Genomic DNA, 26,486 nt, shown 5'->3' with positions numbered 1-26,486 from the left:
AGATTAAATGAGCAAAGGGAGTGTCTCTTTAAGGGAAATCTTCCCAACAAAAAACAATAATAAAAACCTGACAGCAGCTCTAACCCTTCCATTCTCTATTCAGGGTGTTTTTTGAGCTTTGATTATGCTTTATTTCTTTAATCGAATGCACCTAGACTCTAACTTTACTTGATGTGCATTTCTACAAGCCACATCAACATTAGTAAGCATTTTCTCACAGTTTCCTGCTCATGCCACGTATTTCTCATTATCTTTGTCAAATATTTACTTTCTTTCTGCAACTGCAAACCACTCACTAAGGCCAAATCACTGCTGCATGGTGGCACGTCACAGAGGAGCACAGAGAAACTCCAACCTTGCAGGACCTACAGGGGTATGCTTGGACAAGATTACATTACATGCTTTACAAAGGCACAAAAATTTAATGGATTTACGAAGTCATATTTGTTCACGCAAAAAATATCCAGTAACCCTTGTTCCAAAAAATAGTACCTGGTACATTTTTGCTAAGCCTTATTTAGTTTATCTAAGGGTTAAACTACACTGCCAATACATCTCTTCTCAATGGGAAATTGGACTAATCACTGCCAGTAATCTCTGTGGGCTAGAGCAGCGGTTGTCAACCTACAAGGTGTGAGGGGCCTGAACTGTGGTCTCTGATGTCAACAAAAGGCGCAAACAATAATCAGCATATTCAATACTAAAGAAGACCTGAGAGAGCACACATGCTTGGAAAAAGGAAGAACACATTGGGTAAAGAGTGGCCTTAATTTGGTAGTGTCTTTAATAACATTTTTATCTTTTCTACAATCCAAGGGAGCCTTGGAAGATAGTTCAGCAACCTTTCAAAGCCAAGGAGAGGCCAGGCAGATAACTGCAGCTGGGAGTCGGCAACGCTGCAATAGAACTTAACCACCTGCAGACTGACTACTGCCTTATTACTATGGCAGTGCGGTTTCCGCTGCGCAGGATCACGTACATTTACATGATCCGCCATTTGCAGGTAAGGGGCGAGGCGACGAGCTCCTGCCGCCCTCATCTACGCTGTGATTCGGTACAACACAGACACTTCTAGTAAAATCTTTTTTCCTCACTGCCAGCAACTCTTTCATATCCTGGCAGAGCACATTGTACCTTTCTTTTAGAAAAACAACTGCTGTAAAAACCGTCTTAGCGCTGTCTTCAGGTCAGTCACGTGACTCTCGGACGGTTTCCATGGCTACTGCGGGAGAGGCTGAGTGGCCATGTGATCTCCCCGGCTGACGTCAGAGGGAGATCACGGTCCTTCCTGCAGTATCCATTCATCCATTCATCAAAGCTGTAGAGCAGCCGCGAGTCACGTGACCGGCCTGAAGACATCGCTAAAACAGTATTTACAACGCTCGTTTTTCTATAAGAAAGGTACAGTGTGCTCTGCCAAGGTCTAATAGAGAGTCTAGCAGAGTTTGGAGTTATATGGGTTAACAAACCCTTTAATGCATTCTACACCTTAAGATAAAAAGCCTTCTGTGTGCAGCAGCCTCCCCTAAGGCCCCATCACACAGGCGTTCTGATCAGGTACGCCTGTCAGTTTTTCAGGTGGACCTGATCAGATGCTCTATTCACTCCTATGGAGCAGCGGATGTCAGCGGTGGCATGCCTGTGTAAAAGAGGCCTAATACTTACCTGAGGTCCCTCTAGATTCAGCGATGTTGCACAAGACACTCAGCTGGCTGGGACTCCCCTCCTAATTAGCTGAGACAGCAGCACCATTGCCAATAAGAAGACAAAGGGGGCGGTGCCAGGCCATGGCTCCGTGCCTGAATGGACACAGAGAACTGTGGCTCAGCTCGGGTGCCCCATAGCAAGATGCTGGATGTGGGGGCACTCAACAGGAGCGAGGGGCCAGGATCACTGAAGAGGGACCTGAGAAGAGGAGGATCTGGTCTGCTCTGTGCAAAACCACTTCACAGAGGAGGCAAGTATAACCTTATAATGTTATTTTTAACCAAAAAAACAAGACTTTACAATCCCTTTAACCACTTAAGGACTAGCCATGTTTTGCGATTTTGACGTTTACATGTTTAAAACAGTTTTTTTTTTTTTTACTAGAAAATTACTTGGAACCCCCAAACATTATATATATATATATATATTTTTTTAACAACCTAGATAATAAAATGGCGGTCATTGAAATACTTTTCTTCACACCATATTTGCGCAGCCTTCTTACAAGTGCACTTTTTTGGGATAAAAAAAAATAAGACAACAGTAAAGTTAGTCCAATTTTTTTTCTTTTTTTTGTATTGTGAAAGATAAATGTTACGCCGAGTAAATCGATACCAAACATGTCACGCTTCAAAATTGTCTAGGGCTAGGATTGTTGCTCTCGCTCTACCGATCGCGGCGATGCCTCACATGTGTGGTTTAACCACCGTTTTCATATACGGGCGCTACTCACGTATGCATCCGCTTCTGCACGCGAGCTCATCGGGACGGGGTGCTTTAAAAATTTTATTTTTTTTTCTTATTTATTTTACTTGATTTTTTTGGTCAATGTAAACATCCCTTGTAATAGAAAAAAAGCATGACAAATCCTCTTAAATATGAGATCTGGGGTCAAAAAGTCCTCAGATCTCATATTTGGACTTAAATGCAAAAAAAAAAAAAACAAAAAAAAAAAAAAAATGTGTCATTTGGAAAAATTACAACAGAAAAATGTGCATTTAAGGTGTTTGGGGCGGAAGTGACATTTGACATAGCTTCCGCCCTGCGATGTTATAGAGACGGGGGGGGGCCCCCCCATCTTCCCCCTCACTCGCCCCCATACCCAGCAACGTGAAGGACCCGATCGCCGCCGCTGCTACCAACGCCTCTGGTAAGCGGTGGAGGGCGCGAATCCGCCGCAGAGACCACCATTATCGTAAACAGAACCAGGCAGCAGCTGCTGCCGTTACCAAGATATCCATCTTCAAACTGCCGAGATATAACTTCATGAGGCGGTCGGTAAGTGGTTATACCTACAGTCTGAATGAAAGAAGGAAAGGGGGAGATACGATTAAAACCTTTAGGCCTCTTTCAAAACTGAAGAGGTTGGCGCTTTACTGTCATTTTAGCTGCATTTTTCAGCTGCTAGTGGGGTGCTTTTAACCCCCGCTAATGGCCGATAAAGGGTTAAAAGCGCCCACAAATTGCCAGGGCATCTCGGTAGCGCTTCTAAACCAACCCAAAGATGCTGCTTGCAGGAATTTTTTTCCTGTCCTGCAAGCGCACTGCCCCAGTGTGAAAACACTCCGGCTTTCACACTGGGACTGCAGAAGAGGCAGTTTACAGGCACTATTTTAGCGCAAAAACACATGTAAAGCACCTCAGTGTGAAAGTGGCCTTAACCACTTTCCGTCTGCCTGCAATAATTTAACTGCAGGCGAGTGGCTTGTAGAGGCACAATCATGTACCCGTACCTCAGCACCTTCTTCTGGGTTCAAAGTATGCGCATCCCCCCGGTCATCACCTCCTGCGATTTGACATAGTGGAATTTTTGTGAACAGGTTTTAGCCAATGATTCATGGCTGCGACCCGATGATGGGCTGCCAGTAGTGTGGTATAGAGGGAACTGCCCTGTGGTGTGGTATAGAGGGAACAATCTGCAAAGCGGGGAAAAGGAACAAACTAATTTTTAGTAAAAAGCACACATTACACATTGTTAAGCACAGAATTAACCCTTTGATCGCTCCTTGATGTTAAAGTAGAACTATAGGCAAAACTTTTTTTTCCTCATTTTGGATAGAGCAAGGGAGGTTTATAACCTGTCAGATTTTTTTTTCACCATCTGTGTCCCATTGCAGAGATTTCACTTCCTGTCTCATAACCAAACAGGAAGTGAGAGTCACTAGAATTAGTGTCCCCATTGGAAGATTTCCCAGCGTTTTCTTTTCTGGGGACAACAAATTTTTTTTTTTACTTTCAATGATAATGGTAGCCTGAATCTCCTTAACAGCGATAAAGACAGCAACAAAAACTGACAGGAATTCTAATACATCTCCACTCTATACAAATCTAAAAAAAAAAAAAGTTTTAGTTTACTTTTACCACTTGCTCACTGGCTACTTGTACCCCCTTCCTAACCGGACCAATTTTCAGATTTCAGCGTTCTCACATTTTGAATGACAAATTACCCATGCAACACTGTACCCATATGTTTGTCCTTTATTCCACACAAATAGAGCTTTATTTTAGTGGTATTTATTCACCACTGGGTTATTTATTTTTTTGCGCTATAAATGAAAAAATTATTTTGTAAAAAAAAAAAAAAGAAAAACGCATTTTCTTCGTTTTGGTTATAACATTTTGCAAATAAATTTTTCTTCATAAATTTTGGCCAACAATTGAGCGGTTGTGGGGAGGGGGGGGGGTCAGCAGAGCTGGGGGGTTACTACTGAGCATGGGGGGGGGAAATCAGCATAGCTCGGGGGTTACTACTGAGAGGGGGAGATCAGCCAAGCTGGGGGGTTACTAATGCATGGAGGGGGGAGGGGGGGTTATTACTGAGCGGGGGGGGGGGGGGAATCAGCAGAGCTGGGGGTTACTACTGAGCGGGGGGGGGGGAATCAGCAGAGCTGGGGGTTACTACTGAGCGGGGGGGGGGGGGATCAGCAAAGCTGGAGATCAGCAGAGCTGGGGGGGGGGGGGTTACTACTGAACATGGGATCAGCAGAGCTTGGGGGGTTACTACTGAGCGGGGGGTTCAGCACGTTTACTACCGCTTTAATGTAATAGTCAATAGAAGCCTTTGAAATGCTTGTAATTATACTTCAGTAAACTATATTAACATCTGACAAAAAGATCTAAAAAAACACTGAAGCAACAGACTTTGTGAAAATGAATATTTTTGTCATTCTCAAAACTCTTGGACCACGGCTGTACAAATCGTACGATGCGTTGCACTGCCCGACACTGCAGAGTGATCCGGGGCGCTGTGATAAAGTGCAGCACTTCTAGATTTTATTGCACACGCTGATCGCTAGGCTGCGTTGCGGTGTGATTGGGTCATATACAAAATAATTGTTTCCAGTGTGTCCCTGCGCTGACAGATCAGGTCTTACCAACATAGTGTGAATGGGGCCTAAGAGTCTGCTCACTATTCTATACAGAGCCCGGGCTCTCACTTGTGTGATGTTAGACATCGCATGTGATTCGCACTGCCCTGCTGTGCAGATCACATGCGATGCCTGTGTGAGCCGTATTCAGCGATTTGCGTGGCAGTCGCGCCAAAATGGTGCAGGACACTTTTTTTGGGCCGCACTGGAATCGGATCGCGTAGGTGTTCACACCCATTCCTTCCAATTCTTTGCACCATTTGACAGTTCGCACTGCGATCTGCAAACCGATCTGGGGGTATCACTGACTTTCTATTGACACCCGCAGAGATTGGCATAGGGCAGTGTGAATCTCCGGGGGCGGGGGGTGACATGCGATGTGAGAACAGGCACTGGAATCACCCGGGTTCTCACATCGCATATATGTGAACCGAGCCTGAGATCTCTATATATACACACAATATATATGTCTGTCCTCCTCTCTGTACTTCCATTTCCCCCCTTTACAATATACATGACTGTCTCATCACCACTCCTCCCTCTCATACCGGGGCACACATCCGTTTATCACAGTTACAAGTTTGTCTATCCTTCAGCCTCAGTCTCCTCATCATATAACATACATACATAGTCAGGGCTCGGAGCTCCTCTCTCTCACACACAATGACACAATTGAGATATAAAAGATGACACACACACATTTTTTATATATATATATATATATATATATATATATATATATATATATATATATATATATATATATATATGAGACACACACACACAAGCGCTCTCTCTCTCTCTCTCTCTCACCGGCGGCTCTCCTCAGCGTTCTGTCAGCCGCTCAGCACTTCTCCTTCTGTCATAACAACACGTCACCGCTGTGTGACCCGGCGCCACCCGGATGCGCTGACGTTCCTGGCCGGCGACACCCGGAAGCAAGCTCTGCCACGTGACCCCGCAAAGCATGCCGGGAGCGGCGAGGAGCCTGTCCCTGAGCGGTGTGCAGTAGCAGCGCTCAAGCTATGAGCTGCGATTGGTTGGCGTTGCACCAGGGCGGCGCCTCTGTCACCTGAGCCAGCAGCAATTTCGAACGATGACAGGTCTCCTCACATTGCTGACACCACCCAATACAGCTGTGCACAGGGGAAATCCTCAATACAATTACAGATTAAAATGTGCTTCACCCCTCCCCAGTCCTCTGTACTGTGATCCTACAAAGGCCCCATTCACACCTGTGCGTTAAAAACTGTCCAGATTCACAATTGTGCGAATTGGGTGCGGATTTCCTTGCATCCAATTTGCATGACATGCAAGTGTGCCCAGCTTGCAATTAAGGATGAGCTCAGGCGTGTTCGCATGCTCCACGTGCAGAGCCCGCCAGAAGTCGGCGCAGCGCTGCGCTGCGCTAATCACAGGCAGTGAGACATTGCTGATCTCTGCAGCAGCACATCGGAAATGTTTCACTGCCTGTGATTAGCACAGTGCTGCACTGACTTCCTGGCGGTCTCCGCATGTGAACGCGCCGGAGCTCATCCTTACTTGCAATGGAGCCGGTTCATGTATGCCATGGTCCGCATTCCAAAAGGGGTCCTGTGCGTGTTTAGGTCCAGTTCAGGTACGAATTTAGGCTAAAAATTCAGACCAGAACCGGTGAACAGGGACGCCATGCTGGGACCCGCGGCCGCACGTAAACTCGGCCTTATAGTGCATTTTTTTGCGTGTTTTCATGTGGCAGCATAGAGCTGCCCTGTGTGCAACAAACACAGCAAAGTAGCATACAGAGCAGTTTGCGCATTTTTAATCACAACAAAATGCACCTTTCCTAGCTGCATTTGGAGTGCTATTAACAGCAATGGCACCACAAGCAGGCTGCACAGGCGTGGGCCGGTTCACTCTAGATGTGGGAAAGGTTCCTGTGCACATTTCCTGCACCGCATGAGAACGCACTGTCCTTGCCAGGAACGCATGGGTGAAATGATAATGGCGCCCCAAACAGATCTAGCAAATGTATCATATTTGCAGCCACCAAACTACATGGTACTGCAGCAACATGAGATTTAGTGCAGTGCGAACTTATGGAAGACATCCCAAGTCTCCTGCGGCGTATGGGAGTCTCCTGCATTTTGGCTGCGTTTACCAGACACCCACGAGTGCCGTGTGATCTCCCGACTGCAGGGTTGATCCTGGGCGGTAGTGGCGTATCATCCCCACTAGAGATGGGCTTGGGCGTGTTCGCACACAGCCCACCAGGAAGTCGGCACGGCGCTGCGCTAATCACAGGCAGTGAGACGTTTCCCGATCTCTGCAGCCACACATCGGGAAAATGTCTCACTGCCTGTGATTAGCGCAGCGTCGTGCCGACTTCCTGGCGGGCTCTGCGCGTGGAGTGTGAGAACACGCCAAGCCCATCCTTAATCCCCACACTGCACACATGGTAGGTCCCTGGTTCACAGCCGGGAGTGATCAGTGTGGTGGGAGGCACAGCTGTCAGCACCAATCTCCCTGTATAGCGATCGCTCGCTTCTGTGTCCCATGAAAACTAAGCAGAGTAAACTGTTTACTTTGCTTCAGTTTATGAATGGAGAGGAGTTGCTGTCTCCTGTCCATTCTTCTTCAGTGTTGACAAAGGGATTGGGAAATCTGTGTCTTCAGTCCCTTTCACTGTCTCAAAGGGGAGATGTCAGGGGTCCGTTTAGAACCCTAATATCTCACCAAAGCCCCCCACCAACAGCGCAGATTAAAAAAAATGGTGTTGTGGCTGCGGAGTGCCACCTCCCTGAAATTAGTTTTTGCAGGTTGGGATGCCTGTTAAGGCCTCATGCGCACTGAACATTAAAAACCCTTTGAGCAATAAAGACGCTAGGGATTGGGATCGTAGTCCCAATCCACTTGAGCAATCCCACCAGGAAGCAGACACTGCACACCACCAATCAAAGACAGTGAGGCATTCACGGTCTGCAGCTGCACAGACCGGGAAATGCCTCACTGTCTATGAGTAGAGATGGGTTCAGGCGTGTTCCGGATCTTAGTCCCAACTCACCTTCCCAATCCCGCCAGGAAGCTGACACTGCACATCGATAATCACAGGCATTGAAACATTTCCCAGTCTGTGCAGTTGCAGACCGGGAAATGTCTTACTGCCTGTGATTGGCGATCGGACTAGGATCCCAAACAAGTCTGAGTCCATCTCTTCCTGTGATTGGTGGTGTGCCGTGTCAGTTTCCTGGTGGGAATACTCAAGTGGGTTGGTACTACGATCCCGAACACAACAGAGCCCATCACTAGTAGACACCTTTGGACATCAGCATTGACAGTCTGGGAAGAGGGGAGTGCTAGATGTACAAGCAGGTTTAAAATAAAAAATAAAAAATTAAGCCAAACTTCAGCTAAAACTTTTTCCCTTTTAGGATAAATGATTTGTCTCAACCCTCTAACTGCTACTTTGTCTGTGCAGCTTGGTCTATTAAAGGTAGTTGAAAAAAAAAACAACCTTAGGCTTCTTTCACATTGGCAATGATACTGCCCTCTGAAAAGCTTTCTGCAGTGGGTTGCTTTTCAGTGGGTGGTATAGAGTGGCTGGTAGACAATCAGAGGGCAATCCGACCACCTTCTGCACTTTTGTTTTATCTCTTTTTTTTTTTTTTTTAACCAAAAAACCCTCTTGTTGAAAAAAAAAAGAAAAGAAAATTGCACACCAGTCAAGAGCTGAGCTAAAGCATTGAAATCTGAAAACTGGCCTGGGCAGGAAAGGGGTGAAGTGCCTGGTAGGTGAGTGGTTAAAGAGCACACCTATGTCACAGTACAATGCAAAAATGGTAACATAATAATATGTGTTGTGACACACCACATGTGGAAAAAATAGTGCAGGCACGTTTTCAGGTCAATACAAATGGGCTGCCTAAAGAGACCCTGTCACCATTCTATTTATTTGAAGATTAATTGTTTCATAAGATATGTGCATTTATTGTAATTTATGCCTGTAAAAGCCTCCATTGTTTAGACATCCAAAAACCTTGCCACCAATCTCGAATGTGATGGCAGCAGACTCAGAACTGTCAATTAAATAACACTCTTTAGTATTCCCCTTCACTCCTCCAGCAGCTACATAAAAGGCTTTTAAAAGGAGGGTAAGGGGAAGGGTGGAGGAGCTGGGCCAGCACAGGCTGTAACTGGCACTCCCAGAAGAGAAGAGGGAAAGAAAAACCGCTGCAAGTAAGCATTCAAAATACTTTTTTTGTCTGTACTTTTATTTATAAGTTTTTAAGTTCGTGACAGGGTCTCTTTAATGCAACACACAATAAAATATAATTAAAAGGCACATTTTTTTTTCTTCCAATGGGAACACTAGTTCTGGTGACAACTAGGGATTCCCTCACTTTGCAGGGATTTCCTCTCACCTTCTGGTTTCGCTATAGGAACAGATGTGAAGGGAAATCTCCCCAATGGGACACAGATGCCATATATATATATATATATATATAATGCATGATTCTGCATTTCCGTGTTTTGGGCGTGAGTGTGCTCCGCAAACGGCTCACTTCCTCTGTGAATTTACACAACGTTGGCTGATCACCGGATCTTGTGGACCCGATGTCCGCTGGCACACTGACAGAATTCCAGTCTGCTTATCATTCTGTCAGTATGGAAGACATGGATCCTGTCTTCCTGTAAAGCAGAAACACAGATCCATGCCTTCCACTAGTAAAAGCACCCCCCCCCCCCCACTATACGGAATAATCAGCTAGGCACAGTTAACCCTTTAATCGCCTCTGATGTTAACCCCTTCCTAGCCAGTGTCACTAGTACAGTGACAGTGCATATTTTTAGCAGTGATCACTGTATTAGTGTCACTGGTCCCCAAAAAAAGTGTCAGTTAGTGTCCAATTTGTCTGCCGCAATATCTCAGTACTTCTATACGTCGCTTGTCACCACCATTAGCAGTAAAAAAATAGAAATAAAGAAAAATATCCTATAGTTTATGGACACTATAATTTTTGCGCAAACCAATCAATATACGCTTATTGGGATTTTTTTACCAAAAATATGTAGCAGAATACATATTGGCCTAAACTGATGAAGAAATTAGATTTTTTTTTACTGGATATGTTTTATAGCAGAAAGTAAAAAAATATATATATAAAAATGAAAAACTGCAGAAGTGATCAAATACCACCAAAAGAAAGCTCTATTTGTGGGGGGAAATGGACATACAATCTATTTGGGTACAGCGTCACACGACCGAAAAATTGTCAGTTAAAGTACCTAGCACAGTGCCATATGGCAAAAAATGGCCTGGACAGGAAAGGGGGTAAACCTTCCGGAGGTGAAGTGGGTAAAGCATCAGACCCCTCAGATGTGGTTTTAAGGTCTGTGAATCGACATTTCTCTCACAATGCAGTTTGCTGAAATCAGAAATATGTGTACAGTAACATAATCCATACACAAAGCCGAGGATTACATGATCTGATCTATATTTACTTTCACTAAATCCCTAATTGGTTAGTTGTCTTAATTAAATAAGATTAAAGAGCCTCCAGTAAAACTAGTCAGGCAAGTTTATTTTACTACTGTAGCGCCCTGCTCCTAATGAGTAGACGCTATTGTGTTTGTAAGCTTAAGTTTGTCTGAAGCTGCAGTTTGGCTCAGACTAATTATTTCAAAGTTCTGGTTTCTGTACCAGTTCAGCTGGGTTGTGCTAGTTTCCACTTGGCCGTGGGTGTCGCTGTCACCACCGGTAAGTGTTGAGAATGCAACAGGCTGAATGTATTGGGTACCCCTATTACTCAAGAGATAGCCCAGTGGGAGTGGTTCACCCGCTGTGCATTCTGGGGAAGGGTAGTTAAGGTACAGGCGCCATATTTTTGGGGTTTGTTATCCCGACCTCGTGGCCCTCCTGGCCTGAGGTGTGTGCTGCCTGTTTCTATGTCTCGGGGCCGGCTAGCCCCAGGCTTTGTAAATGAAAGGGTGGGCCCAAAAGTCTTGGGGGCCTACTGATCCAGGGGTGGTCCTGTGCTATCTTGCCTGCAGGGAGAAGCCAAGCTGGAGGATCCAGGGGAGGACTTTTTCAGGAGAGGACTGAGCAACAAGGCTGGTATCTCTGGAAGAGCCTGGAGACTCAGTTGGAGGATGCATCCCGGATCACCTACCACAGAGTACCGATGGATCAGCTGAAAGAAAATGGTACTGTGTGACAGTTCTTTAATTTCTCAACAAGCTGATGGTTGTACCTTCCTGTGGCAGAGGATTGCACAACGATTTTGTTAAACAAGTCTGTGGCAGAGACTTTGTTGGAGCATCTCACCGGCTGCTCGGTCAGTGAGAGAGGCCTATCCAGTGATTGCTAGATCCAGCCTGTGGAAGCCATTTATCCTCTGGATCAAGGAAATACCTCTAACCCGCAATTACAAGGTACCTGAACTCCCCTTAACCCTCTATTGCAAAACTTCATGTTTCTTTCAAATAAATCTTTGGAAAAGGGACTAAGTGTCAGAGCTAGCATTCTTGAATCCACCCTACAATGGTACCCCCTAAGACGGAAGCAGTGAGCAGGTGAGGTAACGGTAAGCCCAACAAAAACCAGCAGCTCCTTCGGGGGGTAAGTGCTACACTACATTCAGGGTCCGCCTGTCAGTTTCTCAGGCAGACTTGATCGGACCATACATTGCTTTCTATGGAGCGGTGGGTGCCAATGAACATGTGTCTGTTGACAGATGCCGACATCCGATCAGCTTAAAACAGACGGATAAGGATCCGTTCCCCATCCGTGTGGCGGATCAGGTGGCCAACGGGTGTACACGAACAGGTGGTCCATTTATACCCGACCACCCATAGAGGAGAGCGGCCTGTGTCTGTATTCGCTCTACGTAAGCGAAGCGGATATAGACAAGCTATCCGCCTGCTCAGCTGGGATTAGTGGACAGATTCCCCGCTGGACAGGCAGACTCCTGGTGGAATTTCCCCCCCTTTGTGAAAGGGGTCTTAAAGTGTTGCTAAACTCACAACAGTAAAATCAGTCTGTATAGGCAGTAAAGCAAAGCATGCTTGTTTTACTTACTGTGGAACCGCAGGGGTTAATCCTCTGCATTGTGTAAAAAGCCTGTCTTCTCTGATCCTCCCCTTTCTCCTCTGTCCCCAATCTGCTGATAGAATGGAACCTTGGGGGCAAACTGCACATGCTCAGTTTGGTGAGTATTGCTAGAGTTTTTTTTCTGTCTTGGGAGACTGCATGTGATCAGCACAGGGCCGATCAGCACTGTCCAGACAGAGGGTCGGGTGTCCTGCAGCCTCATAGCACATTCAGAGGAGAATGAAAACTCCTCCTACAGGGTTTAACCAGACAGTGATAGAAGTCACAGGGCTGCTATGTACTGCTAATGAGAAAAGGTATTTAGCAGTTTATATTTACTAAAATAATTGCATTTCCGTGTTCTGTGTACTATGGGAGACCAGATATAGTGAATGCAGCGTCCTAGGTTTAGTAACACTTTAAAGATAAGTATTTAATCTGTTTTATATTTTGTTTTCTTGGCTCCCCCTTCTACCCTCATCAACATGCTAATACAATCTTTCAATAATACCTTTTCTATTTTAGACCCTATGACATAATCTCCAGGTCTCTGTGCTTCTCTATGCATTGCAGGCAGATCATGGCTAATGGATGGTGTCAACAAAGTGGTGTACATAGCTTCCTGAAAACAGCACAGCACCCTGCCTTGATAGGTGGATGCGAGTCTGGAGGAGTGTGAGTTTCTGAGCTGACTGTATTTGTATGCAGACCATCCTATATAACAACCACATTTAATGCTGAGCCCCATGATTGAAAGTAATGAAATCCAGTGAATGAAAGGGGTGAGCCCCCTCGGGAGGAAAGTGCTAAATGATGCTGGAGGTGTCTTCCAGCCAGGAAATGTAGTGGGCTCTGACTTGCTGCAGCTTCTACTACACACTGCGAGATGCTCACAGTGTGCAGGGAAATCAGAGTACCGTATTTCAGTACAGTAGAGGGACTGAAGACTATAGGGAATGAGTTTGGTTTTAAGCAATGTGGGATACAGCGATCTGGCAGCCTATCAGATGCTGGTTTTCCAGCATGCCCCTTCGATAGAAGTCGCTCGTGAAATCGGCTTCTGTTGGAGGAGGAGCTGTACCCAAAAGTCGTCCGGTTCCTGCCAAACCAACCATTTTCAACTTATTTTCGGCCCGTGTATACCCAGATTTAGGCCGTTTTTCTAAAGCTCCATTGCCTTTGTTTTTTGTGGTTTGCTTAACTACAAACATTGCAGAGAGGGAACATCAGATTCACACGTGTTCATTCCATACAATGAAGCAGATCGTTAGGGAAATTAGTGAAAGTTATCATCCTACACACTTTAGTGACTCATTTATAGAATGCGACTCCCAGACATCGCAGACAACTGATTCTGTAGTATACTAATTCATTAGTCATCAGAGAGACTGATCATCACTTTCACTTTCAAACCTGAACACACTACACGGAGGATTCCCATTCTAAAAGGAAAACCATAATGGTCCGTTTTATTTCATTTTTTAATTTTTTACATTTAATACTTTAACACTTTAATGATTAAATAAGTAAACCCAACAGTTCATATCCCTGATGTTTCTGCTGTACCATGTCCTTGAACAAAAAAGTAACCTGTTCTGTTTGTATTGCTTCCTTTGTGTGAAATACCTGATGATCCTGCAGCCCCTCTGCTTTCCTATTTCAAACTGACCACACTAAGCATTGACGCTCATCCATCTCAGCGTGATCAGTTTTCTTCTTTGTATTCTACTTGGGAACACAGCCTGTCCTACAGTGGTCAGACTTGTGCTGACACATCCCCCTTCACTGGGAACACTGGGGAGATCAATGTACTGCTGTTTCTCTGTCTCCTGCTGACACACCTCCACCTCTCTAAGCCCCTTTAACAGCTGAGAACAGGTCATGTGGTCATTTAAAAAAATAAAATAAAAATAAAGATATATATCCATCTATATATATATATATATATATATATATATATTTATTATATAGATATATCTATCTATATATATGTCACATCCTCACATATACAGTGAGGGGGAAAAAAGTATAAGATCTCCTGATGATTTTGTACGTTAAGAAATGATCAATCTATAATTTTAAAGGTAGGTATATTTTAACAGTGAGAGACAAAAGAACAACAAAAATATCCTGAAAAACGCATTTTATAAAAGTTATAAATCGATTTGCATTTTAATGAGTGAAATAAGTATTCGACCCCTTCACAAAACATGACTTAGTACTTGGTGGCAAAAACCTTGCTGGCAGTCATTGAGGTCAGACGTTTCTTGCAGTTGGCCACCAGGTTTGCACACATCTCATGAGAGATTTTTCCCACTCTTCTTTGCAGATCCTCTCCAAGCCATTAAGGTTTTGAGGCTGACCTATTGGTAACTCGAAGCTTCAGCTCCCTCCACATATAGTCTATGGGATTAAGGTCTGGAGACTGGCTAGGCCACTCCAGGACCTTAATGTGCTTCTTCTTGAGCCACTCCTTTGTTGCCTTGGCCGTGTGTTTTGGTTCATCGTCATGCTTGAATGTCCATCCACTACCCATCTTAAAAGCCCTGGCTGAGGGAAGAAGGTTCTCACCCAAGTTTTGACGGCACATGGTCCTGTCTATGGTCCCTTTGATGCGGTGAAGTTGTCCTGTCCCCTTAGCAGAAAAACACCCCCAAAGCATAATGTTTCCACCTCAGTGTTTGACGGTGGGGATGATGTTCTTGGGGTCATAGGAGTATTCCTCCTCCTCCAAACAGGGCGAGTTGCGTTGATGCCAAAGAGTTCCATTTAGGTCTCATCTGACCACAACACTTTCACCCAGTTCTCCTCTGAATCATTCAGATGTTCATTAGGAAACTTTAGACGGGCCTATATATGTGATTTCTTGAGCAGTGGGACCTTGTGGACCCTGCAGGATTTCAGTCCTACGGCGCAGTGCGTTACCAATTGTTTTCTTGGTGACTATGGTCCCAGCTGCCTTGAGATCACTGACAAGATTCTCCTATGTAGTTCTGGGCTGATTCCTCACCGTTCTCATGATCGTTGAAACTCCACAAGATGAGATCTTGCATGGAGCCCCAGACCGAGGGAGATTGACAGGTATTTTGTATTTCTCCCATTTGCGAATAATCACACCAACTGTTGTCGCCCTCTCACCACACTGCTTGGCGATGGTCTTGTAGCCCATTCCAGTGTGTAGGTCTACAATCTTGTCCCTGACATCCTTGGACGGCTCTTTGGTCTTGGCCATGATGGAGAAAGATTGGAATCTGATTGATTGCGTCTGTGCATAGGTGCTTTTAATACAGGTAAACTGAGATTAAGAGCACTCCCTTTAAAAGAGTGCTCCTAATCTCAGCTTGTTACCTGTACAGAAGACATCTGGGAGCCAGAAATCTTGCTGATTGATGGGGGATCCAATACTTATTCACTCATTAAAATGCAAATCAATTTATACATTTTTTGAAATGCCTTTTTATGGATTTTTGTTGTTATTCTGTCACTCACTGTTAAAATAAACCTATAAACTGATAATTTCTGTCAGTGGGCAAATGTACAAAATCAGCAGGGGGTCAAATACTTTTTCCCCCTCATATATATATATATATATATTATACACACACATTTTGCCTTGTATTTATATTTTAAACTGAATAGGTTGTTTTACAAAGTGAGGATTTACTATACTTTAACTGAAGCCTAGCTGCCTAGACCATATTTAGCAGAGTCAGCACTATGCGTCAATGATTAAAATGCACACCCATTCATTTGTACATTGTTTTAAGGGCAATATTTTGCACTGTTATGATAAATTTCCTGCTTGTGTTTTTTAATTCCAAGTTTTTGTGTTTTCAACATAAGGCTTGTGTTTTCTACACCACCTGACAAATGGAAAAAAACTTTTTTTTTATGCATATTAGCCATTTAACTCCCTGATTATTGGTCAGTCATTTGCACTGCATTGCATGACAACACAAGGGTTGTGATGTGAACGGGGCACATAGAAAACAAGCACCTTATGTGATCACACGATTGTGAACCAAGCTGATAGGGCACCCCCCTGGCTATAATACTCTTGAGTCAATAACCCAGAACAAGAAGGCAGGTCAGGACTGGCTAAGGATCAGCACATGCCAGAACAGGTAGCAATGTGTCACTGCCACTTCCCTATGCCGCTCTGCACATGGAGGAAACTGCACAGTCCCTACAACAGACTACTGACCCCTATACTCTGCCCTGCTGACTACCTGTCCACTTTCGTTCTTACCCTGCCCTGCTGACCCTTGTACTTTGCCCTGCTGAGCCCTGTAGTCTGCCCTGCTGAGCCCTGTAGTCTAAACTACATACTACTGACCTCTATACACTGAACATCATATTACTGACCTCTGTACACTGCCCTACATACTGCTGACCTCTCTAGACTGCCCTACATACTGCTGACCTCTCTAGACTGCCCTACATACTGCTGACCTCTCTAGACTGCCCTACATACTGCTGACCTCTCTAGACTGCCCTACATACTGCTGACCTCTCTAGACTGCCCTACATACTGCTGACCTCTGTACACTGAACAACATACCACTAAATCCTTTTCAAAAAATAAGTTGCGCTAATGATCAAAAAATGTGAGTACAAAATATAAAATGAGTAATAACATCCTCTGCCATTATGCCCCCTATGGGGGATGGAAGCTTATGAAGACGTTGTTGCTGTGTCCATTAAAAGGCCGAGGCTGGGTATAAAGCCGAAAGCGCTTGTGATCTCCCATAATAGGAGATCATAGGGAGTCATTAAGCAGCAGTGAAATCAGTGATGGAAGTTATCCCTTTACACATCACGTTTCTTGGGTGTATTGTCATTTATTGCCATGTTGATGTCACTTCACTGGATGGACTTTAATAGTTGTTATTACTCATTTACTCACATTTTTTGATCATTAGCGCAATTTATTTTTTGAAAGGGTTTGTTGCTGTGTGTATCTCACAGGAAGTTGCTGCTTTTCATGCACTTATTTTCTTATTTCAGACAGTGCAAGAATATTTTTTTTCTTTTTATACTACTAAACCCTGGCCATTGCCCTGTAGTTAAAATTGAAAATATTGTACTTGGCCACTAGATGGTGCTAAAGATCACAGTCATTTTCATATGATTTCACCATCTAGTAGACAACTTTAAAGCGGGAGTCCGCCGGGAGTCCGCGTTTTTTTTTTTTTTTTTTAAAAAGCCAGCAGCTACAAATACTGCAGCTGCTGACTTTTAAAATAGTGACACTTACCTGTCCAGCGCGCCCGCGATGTCGGCACCCGAAGCCGATCTCTCGATCGTCTCTCGGGTGCTGCCGCCGCCATCTTGGGTATGGGAATCAGGAAGTGGAGCCTTTCGGCTTAATTTCCCGGTTCCCTACTGAGCATGCGCGAGTCGCGCTGCGCAATAAGGATAGTCCCCGCTGTCTCTGGGATCCGTGTGTTTCCCAGCAGGCAGCGGGGGACTTTCGGAAAGGGGGCGTAGATTCTGCGGAAAGGTACAGGTACCTGCACCCCCCTGAAAGGTGCCAATTGTGGCGCCGGAGGGGGGGAGGATTCCAATGAGCGGAAGGTTAGATCAATGAACAAACCATGTCCAGCAAAGGAAATAGCCTAATAACATTCACTTTTTGCCCCATTTATACAAAACAAATATACTTGCACTTTCACTGGGTGAATTGCTATGCAAGTATTTATTGATAAAACACACCTAAGTTTATATTTTCACAGTGACATTTTATGATATAAGTTTTCTTCATGCCATCCTTGCTTTTTTGGGACCCTGCTAGTTAACTTTTTATTTTTATTTTTTTAAGGTGCCACACCCTGGTGATCTTTGATCTCTTCCATGTTTTTGAGGTAGACCTCCAGCCCCCAAAGGTTACCTTCCCACGTTCTACAGCAATGCAATCAAAAACATACACATTAAGGCCATTATTGCACTGTGAGTAATGGTACTTTTCCAAAAGGAAAGACAAAGCTTTAGAAGCTTCCTTGGATTTCGTAACTCCCTTCTCCCCCTGTGTATTCTGAGTCAGCAAAAAATACGTTTCTACCTTTCAAATGTGAAACTCCTCCAATTTCATATACATTTTGTCCATTCTTCTGAAACAGCCTCTCCCTGCTGGACTACCCAGGTACTGTATATACAGAGAATCTAATTTGGTCCCAGTGACCCTGAAGCCTAAAGAGAACTTGTCTTAAACATCTGTAGCTGGCTACACATCTTACAATCTGACTGTCCAATGACCTCTGGATTTACCAACTATATAGTGTGAGAGTTAGGCTTGGATTGTTCATTAGGCACAGTAGACTTATGCCTATAGGTGACAGAAGCAAAGAGGTAGCTGCATACTTGTATAATCACTTGTCACTTTTTTTTTTTTTTTTTTAGAATACAATCATTATACAAAAGCTTATTTACACAATTCCACAAATTATATGCCAGGCTAGGACTGGTAAAATAAGAAAAACTGTAAAGAAGGTTATCTTAGCCAAGCCAACCAGAGCTGTAAACAACAGGCCTTGGCCAGGGTGAAATTATACATTCAATTTGTATCGCATTTCACTGCAGCTGTGCCAGACTGGTCCTATGTGACGAAAACAATGACAATCTACAGCCTCCAATAATGCTAAACACTCACTATGATCCTGTTAGTCTCAGATCACATGATCTTAAGCTTGTTCTAAGTTGCTTGAGAGAAGTGCTTTGGCTTCATGACAAATAATATCTTTGCTGATGCCATTTCAGAAAACGGAAAAATCTAATTTGTTGCTTACTGCATTTTGAACGCCATCATTATTTGCACTGCTTTATGAAATCAGTAATATGTCATCTTCTAAACCAGAGGACTCCAAACTGCGGCCCGGGGTCCGGATGCAGCCATTTGCTTGCCTTGTTCCGGCCTTTGGGGAACTTTTCCTTCCACTGATGCAATACAAAATTCTTCCCACTGACACCAACAATGGGGCATTATTTCTCCCAATGACATCAATGAAGGGGCACTATTCCTCCCAATGACACCAGTCATGGAGCACTATTTCTCCCAATGACAACAATGAAGGTGCACTATTCCTCCTAATGATGGAGTAGTATTCCTCACATTGACACCAATGATGGGACACTATTCCTCCCACTGACACCAATAAGGCACTATTCTTCCCCCTAATACCAAAGAAGCATTGTTTACAACCGCTAGGACAATTTCTACTCCCAATGGCCACAGTCCGGCCCCCCTAAAGTCTGCACCTGGCCCTTTAGTTAGAAATTTGGAGACCCTTGTTCCAACCCATTGATAAGAAGTTATGTATATTGTACTCACCAGGCTTGTAACAGGACCCAGAGACCTCTTGGCTGAAAGCAGGGCACTGCCCATGATGGAGAAGGTCTGCAGTATTGATGTGAGCCAGGATTCCGATTCTCGGGGCTCCTCAACTCTGCCTCCTTCTAAAGCAGCATCTAAAACAAGGAGTAACAATTATGGGTTATACATTTATCCAGAGATGAGAAATCCTAAGGCCGCGTACACACGGGCGGACTGTTCGCCCAACTTAGTTTGTCAAACAATCCGACAAACAGTCCGCTCAAAATTTGCCTGAGCGGACTTGACCACACACGATGAACGAACAGTCCGCTGAAAGCGTGCGCGATGACGTGAACAGCACGTACGACGGGACTCGAAAAACGACGTCCAATACACTGCAATGCAACCTTCGGCGTGTAAATTCTTTCTGAGCATGCGCGAGACTTAGTTTGTCGAACAAGCCTACACACGAGCGGACTGTCCGCTCAAACCAAGTTTCAGCGGACTGTCTTACGGGAATTCCGAAAAACCTTGTTCGTCAGACTGTCCGCTGAAACTGTCCGCTGAAGCCCACACACGAGCGGACTGTCCGCTGAAACACTGTTCAGCGGACTAAGTTGGGCGAACAGTCCGCCCGTGTGTACGCGGCCTCAGAGATTATCATCTATATATATATAAAGAAATAAAACTCAGAAATCATAGATAACAGTTGAGAAGCATATGGGGTAGACCACGTAAAGAGAAAATGACCTTTTGTTGAAGAAGAAAAAAGACACCCCCCCCCCCCGCCCTCTCCCCCCGGAGATCAATGTACATTGCAGGGGTTTTAACAAACTTTGTGTCAGATTCCTATATTTTGTTACGGTGAAGAAATAGCTGCCACCAGACTAACTCAGTACTGATTCTGAATGGGGGGTCTGGTTCATTATAATCATCTGGTGCATTTTCTGTGTTCCAGTAAGGAAAGCTGCAGTGTCTGCAGCCTTTTAGAAGTATTTAACCCTTTGGACAGTATCTCACCGAACTTAAAGGAGTTGTAAAGGCAAAAGATTTTTAATCTTAATGTAGTCTATGCATTAAGATAAAAAAAATCTTTTGTGTAGAAGCCACCCCAGCACCCCCTAATACATACCCTGTGCCCCTTTCTTTATCCAGCGATGTCCACAATTCCTGGCCGGCTGTCCGGGACTCTCCTCCTGATTGGCTGGGGCACGGCCGTGGCGCCATTGGCTCCGACTGTTAAAGTTAGTTAGCCAATCAGGAGAGAGGGGTAGCGGGGCCGGGACTCCATGTCTGAATAGATACACGGAGCTCTGACTCGGTTCGGGTGTCCCCATAGCAAGCTGCTGGTCTATGGGGGCACTAGTCAGGAGGGAGGGGCCAGAAGCAGCAAAGAGGAACCCGAGAAGAGAAGGATCCGGGCCGCTCTGTGCAAAACCCTGCACAGAGAAGGTAAGTATAACAAGTTTTTTTGTTTTTTTAAAGCGAGGCTTTACAAATAATTTTAAATTGTTTTTACAGGGAGTGACTAAAATTTGACTTGCATCTTAGTGCAGACCTCTGAGAAACCAGTGAGCCAATCAAAGAAGCAGGAAATTACATTTTTGTTGTGGTTTGTTTATGATGTACAGAATGCCTCCAGGGTGTCATATTGCATTGAATTTTACAGAAAATTACAGCTCTGTAGATCAGTAATTTTTAATAACAATAGATTAAAACATAGCTTTTATAGTACTTGTATATGTTATATTATTTTTTTATTTGCCATATTTTCTTTTCCATGAAAGTGGAGTTACCTTTTAAGGTGACCATACACTATACAATCTTCTTTGGATCTGCCATCAGATATGTAGTATAAGGGCCTGTCTGATTTGATACAAACTGAATAGGTGTGTCCCCGTATTACATAGTTTAGGTAAATTTAAGGAGATCAGATTGTAAAGTGTATGGTCACCATTAGGCAGACTTCCCCAAGGTGACACAAATATGCTTCCCTATTACTGTCACATGGAAAGGCCAAGCTAACCACGTTGTCTGCCCTTATTGCAACAGGACTGGTAAAATTACTACTATATGCCAAAGAAACATCTTGCAACCTACCTAGGGTGTAAGTGGTGGGAGGCATATCTATGTATTTAGCAGTTTGTCTGGAGGTCAGCTTTAAGCTCCAAGTCAAGCTTACACAAGACTTGTTTTCTTTACTTCTGGTGGCCAAACAGATTGTCAGGAGAACGAAGTTAAAGTATAATTACCTGTGGGGTTGACATTAAAATGAATCCGTTGTTTTTCCCCATTACAGCAAAGCCAAGTTTCTGCAAACTGCTGTCAATGGATGGAATAGGAGCAGCAAAGGTGACCCAATTCATTAAACACTATGGGGTGTAATTATTTTGCAGTAACCATAATGACCCACAATGGCTAATGCCCCTGATCACCACTTTGAACGTACCCTCAGCAGCCCAGCCTTAAAGGAATCATTATCAAAAATCTGATCGCAGTGAGGTTGTGCCCCTTACCTATGCCAGCATCCTCTTCATTCTGGTAAACAGCTTCATCTGGCTTATGCATTATGTGATCCAGGGGGTCCTGGGTGGGAAGGACAACCTGTGCCTCTACCTCTACTGGAGGCTTATTCTCTGTGGACTCCTCTACTGATGGCCCTTCTTCTGGTGTCACTGTGGACTCCTCTACTGATGGCCCTTCTTCTGGTGTCACTGTGGAATCCTTCACTGGTAGCTGATTCACTGTGGACTCCTCTACTAGAGGCTTATTCACTGTGGACTCCTCTACTAGAAGCACTTCTTCTGGAGTCACTGTGGACTCCTCTACTGGCGGCTGACTCACTGTGGGCCCCTCTACTGGTGGCTGATTCACTGAAAAGTCCTCTACTGGTGGCTGATTCACTGAAGAGTCCTCTACTGGTGGCTGATTCACTGAAGAGTCCTCTACTGGTGGCTGATTCACTGAAGAGTCCTCTTCTGGTGGCGGATTCACTGTAGAGTCCTCTTCTGGTGGCGGATTCACTGTAGAGTCCTCTTCTGGTGGCGGATTCACTGTAGAGTCCTCTTCTGATGGCGGATTCACTGTAGAGTCCTCTTCTGGTGGCAGATTCACTGTAGCATCCTCTTCCGGTGGCTGATTCACTGTAGCATCCTCTACTGGTGGCTGATTCACTGTAGAGTCCTCTACTGGTGGCATTTCTTCTTGAATCACTGTGGACTCCTCTTTTGGTGGCAGTTCTTCTGGAGTCACTGTGGCCTCCTCTTTGTTGGTGACAGGCTCTGGATCTGACTTCTCCTCCTCTGGATTTATTTCATCAGAGGTTGTCTTCTCTATGGAAATAATTAAAGTAGACATGTCAATAAAATTCACACTTTGCAATTCTCAACATGTTAGTGTTACCAAATTACATTATTATTTAAAATTTTGAAAAAGTAACTCTTACTAGCCATGAATAAATTACAGAAGTACATGAAAATGAATGCAGCCTTTACATCTAACAATTGGTAAGCTGCAATATAGTAAATGTTTGCTTTTGGGTTTAATATTGCTTTAAAACTGCTCCCATGGCAGCATCGGCTAAAGATTACATAAGCGCATTAAGGTGTCCATATGACAGCAGAGTCTGTTTTCAAACTGTCCAAGTAACATCCATTGAGATAAAAAGGATCAGCAGGGCATATTTAGCCTAGGTTCACACATGTGGTGCAGGAAATGCAGTGATCCTTGTGCGTTTTCCCACACCACATTGCAAATCGCACTGAGGGTAACAGTACAAAGTTAACAACACCCCAAATGCATCACAAATGTAGTGCAGTTTGCCTGCACCAGATTGCATGGTACAAAACTAACTTGCTATCTGGTTGTGATGTGGCTCCAAAGATTATGCCTGCACCTTTTTTGGTGCAATTTGAGCCCATTGAAAACGAGTCTGCACTACAGGCAGACTTGAATATCCATTGTCTTCACCATGCTTCTTCGCCACTGGAGCCCCAAGAAATACCCGTTGCTTCTACATATGTGGAAAAGTATATAACATTACCCTGCCTCCCCATAATGCGGCATTAGGTACCTGAGCTGCCCATTTCCAGGCCCAAATACCACCACGTATAAGGATGGGGCAGGATTGGGGAGGTTTGTTGTTAGAAGCATGCACAGCCTTATGCAGCCATATGCAGACTCTGCTTACAGCTCTGTGGTTCTGCACAGTGCTTGTGCCCTACAGTTTCCCTCTCACAGTACACGAATTATAAATATTGGCTCTGCCACTGCCATAGAATTCTGATAATAACTCTAGACACCACTAGATTCCATACCATCTATTGTTCTCAGGGGGAAGTCTCTTGATTCATGGCCATAGTTGCAAAGCATTTGTAGCTGTGGCTTGTCATGTGGGTAAGCAGAAACCATGGCCAAACATTTAGACAAAGTAGAACTATAGGCATTTTTTTTTTCATTTTGGATAGAGCCAAGGAGGGTTATAACCCCTGGCAGATTTTTTTTCACCATCTGTGTCCTATTTCGGAGATTACCTTTCACTTCCTGTCCCATAAACAAACATGAAGTAAGAGGAAATCACTGCAAATTAGGGAATTACTTGGGGATCCCCAGCTCATCAGAACTATAGTCCCCATTGGAAGATTTCCCCTCTATTACATTTCTTCGTTAACCTAAAATTTGAGATTTTCTTTTACTTTCACTTTCAATGCTAATGGTAAACAGGACAAATAGAGAAGATGAATCTCCTAAAAACTGGGAAACAGACAGCTATAAAAACTGACAGCTGTTTTAATCCCTCTTCACTCCATCCAAAGCTAAAAAAAAAAGGTTTGCCTTTAGGTATACTTTAAGTTTTCAATATTGATAAAGGGTAAACCCATCTGAATATGTGTTATTCTGTACACGGTAAAAATAACTCTTCTGTAATAACATGAAGTGCTTCATCTATAGTACATCACGGCCGTCTCTCCTATGTTACAGTGGAGCTGAACTCAAATTTCCGGTTTTGCTTTAAATTACTCTACATTGCAGAGGATAGGGGAGCGGAGGTATTACGAGCATATAAGTAGTAGACCACTGGAACAAGGAAAGAAAAAGTTGATTAAAAATACTTACCTGTCCTGCTGCCTGTGCCTCCAACTTGCTTTCTCCCAGACCTACACCTGCTAAAGAATATTCAGGAAAGGTCCTTCCAGGTGTTCCCGCTGCTTGCTGTGCTTCAATGTGCCGGCAGCTAGTTCACTACTGTGTCCCTGGGATACAGAACGGTCATCCACATACTCTCTCATATTGGTCAAGACATTAATGACATCAGTGCCCAAGTGCACTAAATGAACTCATTCCACGTGCTCCAATGCCCACATCCTCCCTCTTGGATGCCACCTAATTGTTTAATGGTTTACACTTGTTTTAAAGGAAGTCTGTGCTTTGCCCATGCTGGACAAAGAAACAAACTTGCTTTAATGTCCCTATCCCCAGCCAACATTCCTACACCACCCCTCACTCCATTAAGCTGCTGGGCCCAAGAAAGGGGAGCTTTGAGTAGGCTCTAGTCAGAGGACTTTCCCTGCCCTGTGAGACAGCACAGGACCAATAAAATAAGCACCGACAACCTGTGCTCGACGACTAACCCATTGGCCCACGTACTTTCCCAGACCTATGCCCTGTTATCCTCACCTGCAGACCCGCCTGTTTTACCCTGTCTAATTAAATAGGAGCAGGACCTCGACCATAAAGTCTCACCGCTACAAACAAAACGCATTATCACTTTGGCCCTCAAATCTTCTCTTTGTACCAAAATTCAGGAAACCAACTTTAAGATCCTTACCCGTTGGTACCTGACACCCTCCAGGTTGAGCAAGTGCTACCCCTCGTCCTCAGATCGGTGCTGGCGCTGTAATGAGGAAAAGGGTACACTGCTCCATGTGTTCTGGTCCTGCTCCAGGCTGCGGTCATTTTGGGAAGAGGTCCGTCGCATCTCCCAGAAGTTCACAGCCTACCCCATCCCGGAGGATGCCACTTTCTTTTTGCTTCATCTTTCAGTGACCCCCCTTAAAAAATATAGGAAATCACTTATATGTCACCTTCTCAATGCAGCTAAGGCGTGTATTCCCCTTCACTGGAAACAAAGTGCCCCGCCGACAGTGGCGCACTAGCTGCGGAAAGGGGAAGAAATACGGAAATTGGAGGACCTAATCCTTACTGCACAGCACAAACAAAAAATATATAAAAAAACATGGGACATCTGGTGTTTGTTCATATTCTCCACTGAAGGCCAATCTTTGCTAAAGTCCTGATTCTCCCCTGGCCCCCTTTGTGGAGCTGATGTCCTGAACCACCGCCATGTCTGTCGGTCTATTCTTTTTCTGTCTGTCCCTTACCGCTTTCCCCCTCCTTTCCTTTTTTCCTACCTCTGTCCCCGTCCCTCCTTAATTCTTACCCCTATTCTCCTCCAGCAACTCTGAGTTTCCTCCCCGTGGTTAGTAGGAGGAAGCTCAGAAACTATACCCCGCTCCTGTACCATTTCAAGGAGCTTTCATGCCCACTGTTTTTACTTTATGCGAAAGCAAGGCTCTCCTATATACCCATTTGTTTTACTATGTCTTGTTCATTGCATTGTTTGAGTGGTTATTCTCTCTCGGTACCACATTGCTTTCTGTATTTATGGCTCTAATTGTTTTTGTCTTTTTCCTGCCTGTATTATGGGGTCTTTCCCTACCGGAGATAAATAAATAAAAAATATATATTTGAAAAAAATAAGCACCGATATTCTTATATGAGAAGAGAGAACTGAGTTACACACTCCAAACACAGAATTACCAACTATTTTCTTTGCTCACAACAGCTGAATGTGGAACTGAGGTGGTGATGGAAAGGATATATGCTGTTAGAAAATAAACCTATTGCTTTGTTTTGCATAGGTAGGTTTTCTTCCAGTATATCTGTATGCACGAAGGAAAACATCAAAAAGCCTTTGCTTGTTTACTCCCATGTTCGACCAGCTGCTTGACAGGAACTACCAAGTATTATACAA

At 44.3% G+C, this 26,486-nt stretch overlaps 1 protein-coding gene across 3 annotated transcripts in view; it reads right to left on the bottom strand.

Moving 5' to 3' along the window:
* The window catches only part of MIA3 (MIA SH3 domain ER export factor 3), a 145,393-nt gene that overhangs the window by 76,985 nt on the left and 41,922 nt on the right, over positions 1–26,486 (bottom strand). For all 3 annotated transcript variants that reach the window (XM_077485801.1, XM_077485802.1, XM_077485803.1), the window contains exons 5-6: positions 21,970–22,785; positions 19,472–19,608 (exon numbers count right to left, since the gene is read on the bottom strand). In XM_077485801.1, the coding sequence (XP_077341927.1) occupies positions 19,472–19,608; positions 21,970–22,785 (953 nt within the window). The remainder of the gene's footprint in view (positions 1–19,471; positions 19,609–21,969; positions 22,786–26,486) is intronic.

This window comes from Lithobates pipiens, unplaced genomic scaffold (genome assembly GCF_037356315.1).
Source record: "Lithobates pipiens isolate NorthernLeopardFrog02 unplaced genomic scaffold, aLitPip1_a1.2 Scaffold_18, whole genome shotgun sequence".
Lineage (NCBI taxonomy): Eukaryota > Metazoa > Chordata > Amphibia > Anura > Ranidae > Lithobates > Lithobates pipiens.
This window is presented reverse-complemented; position numbering and strand designations above follow the sequence as displayed.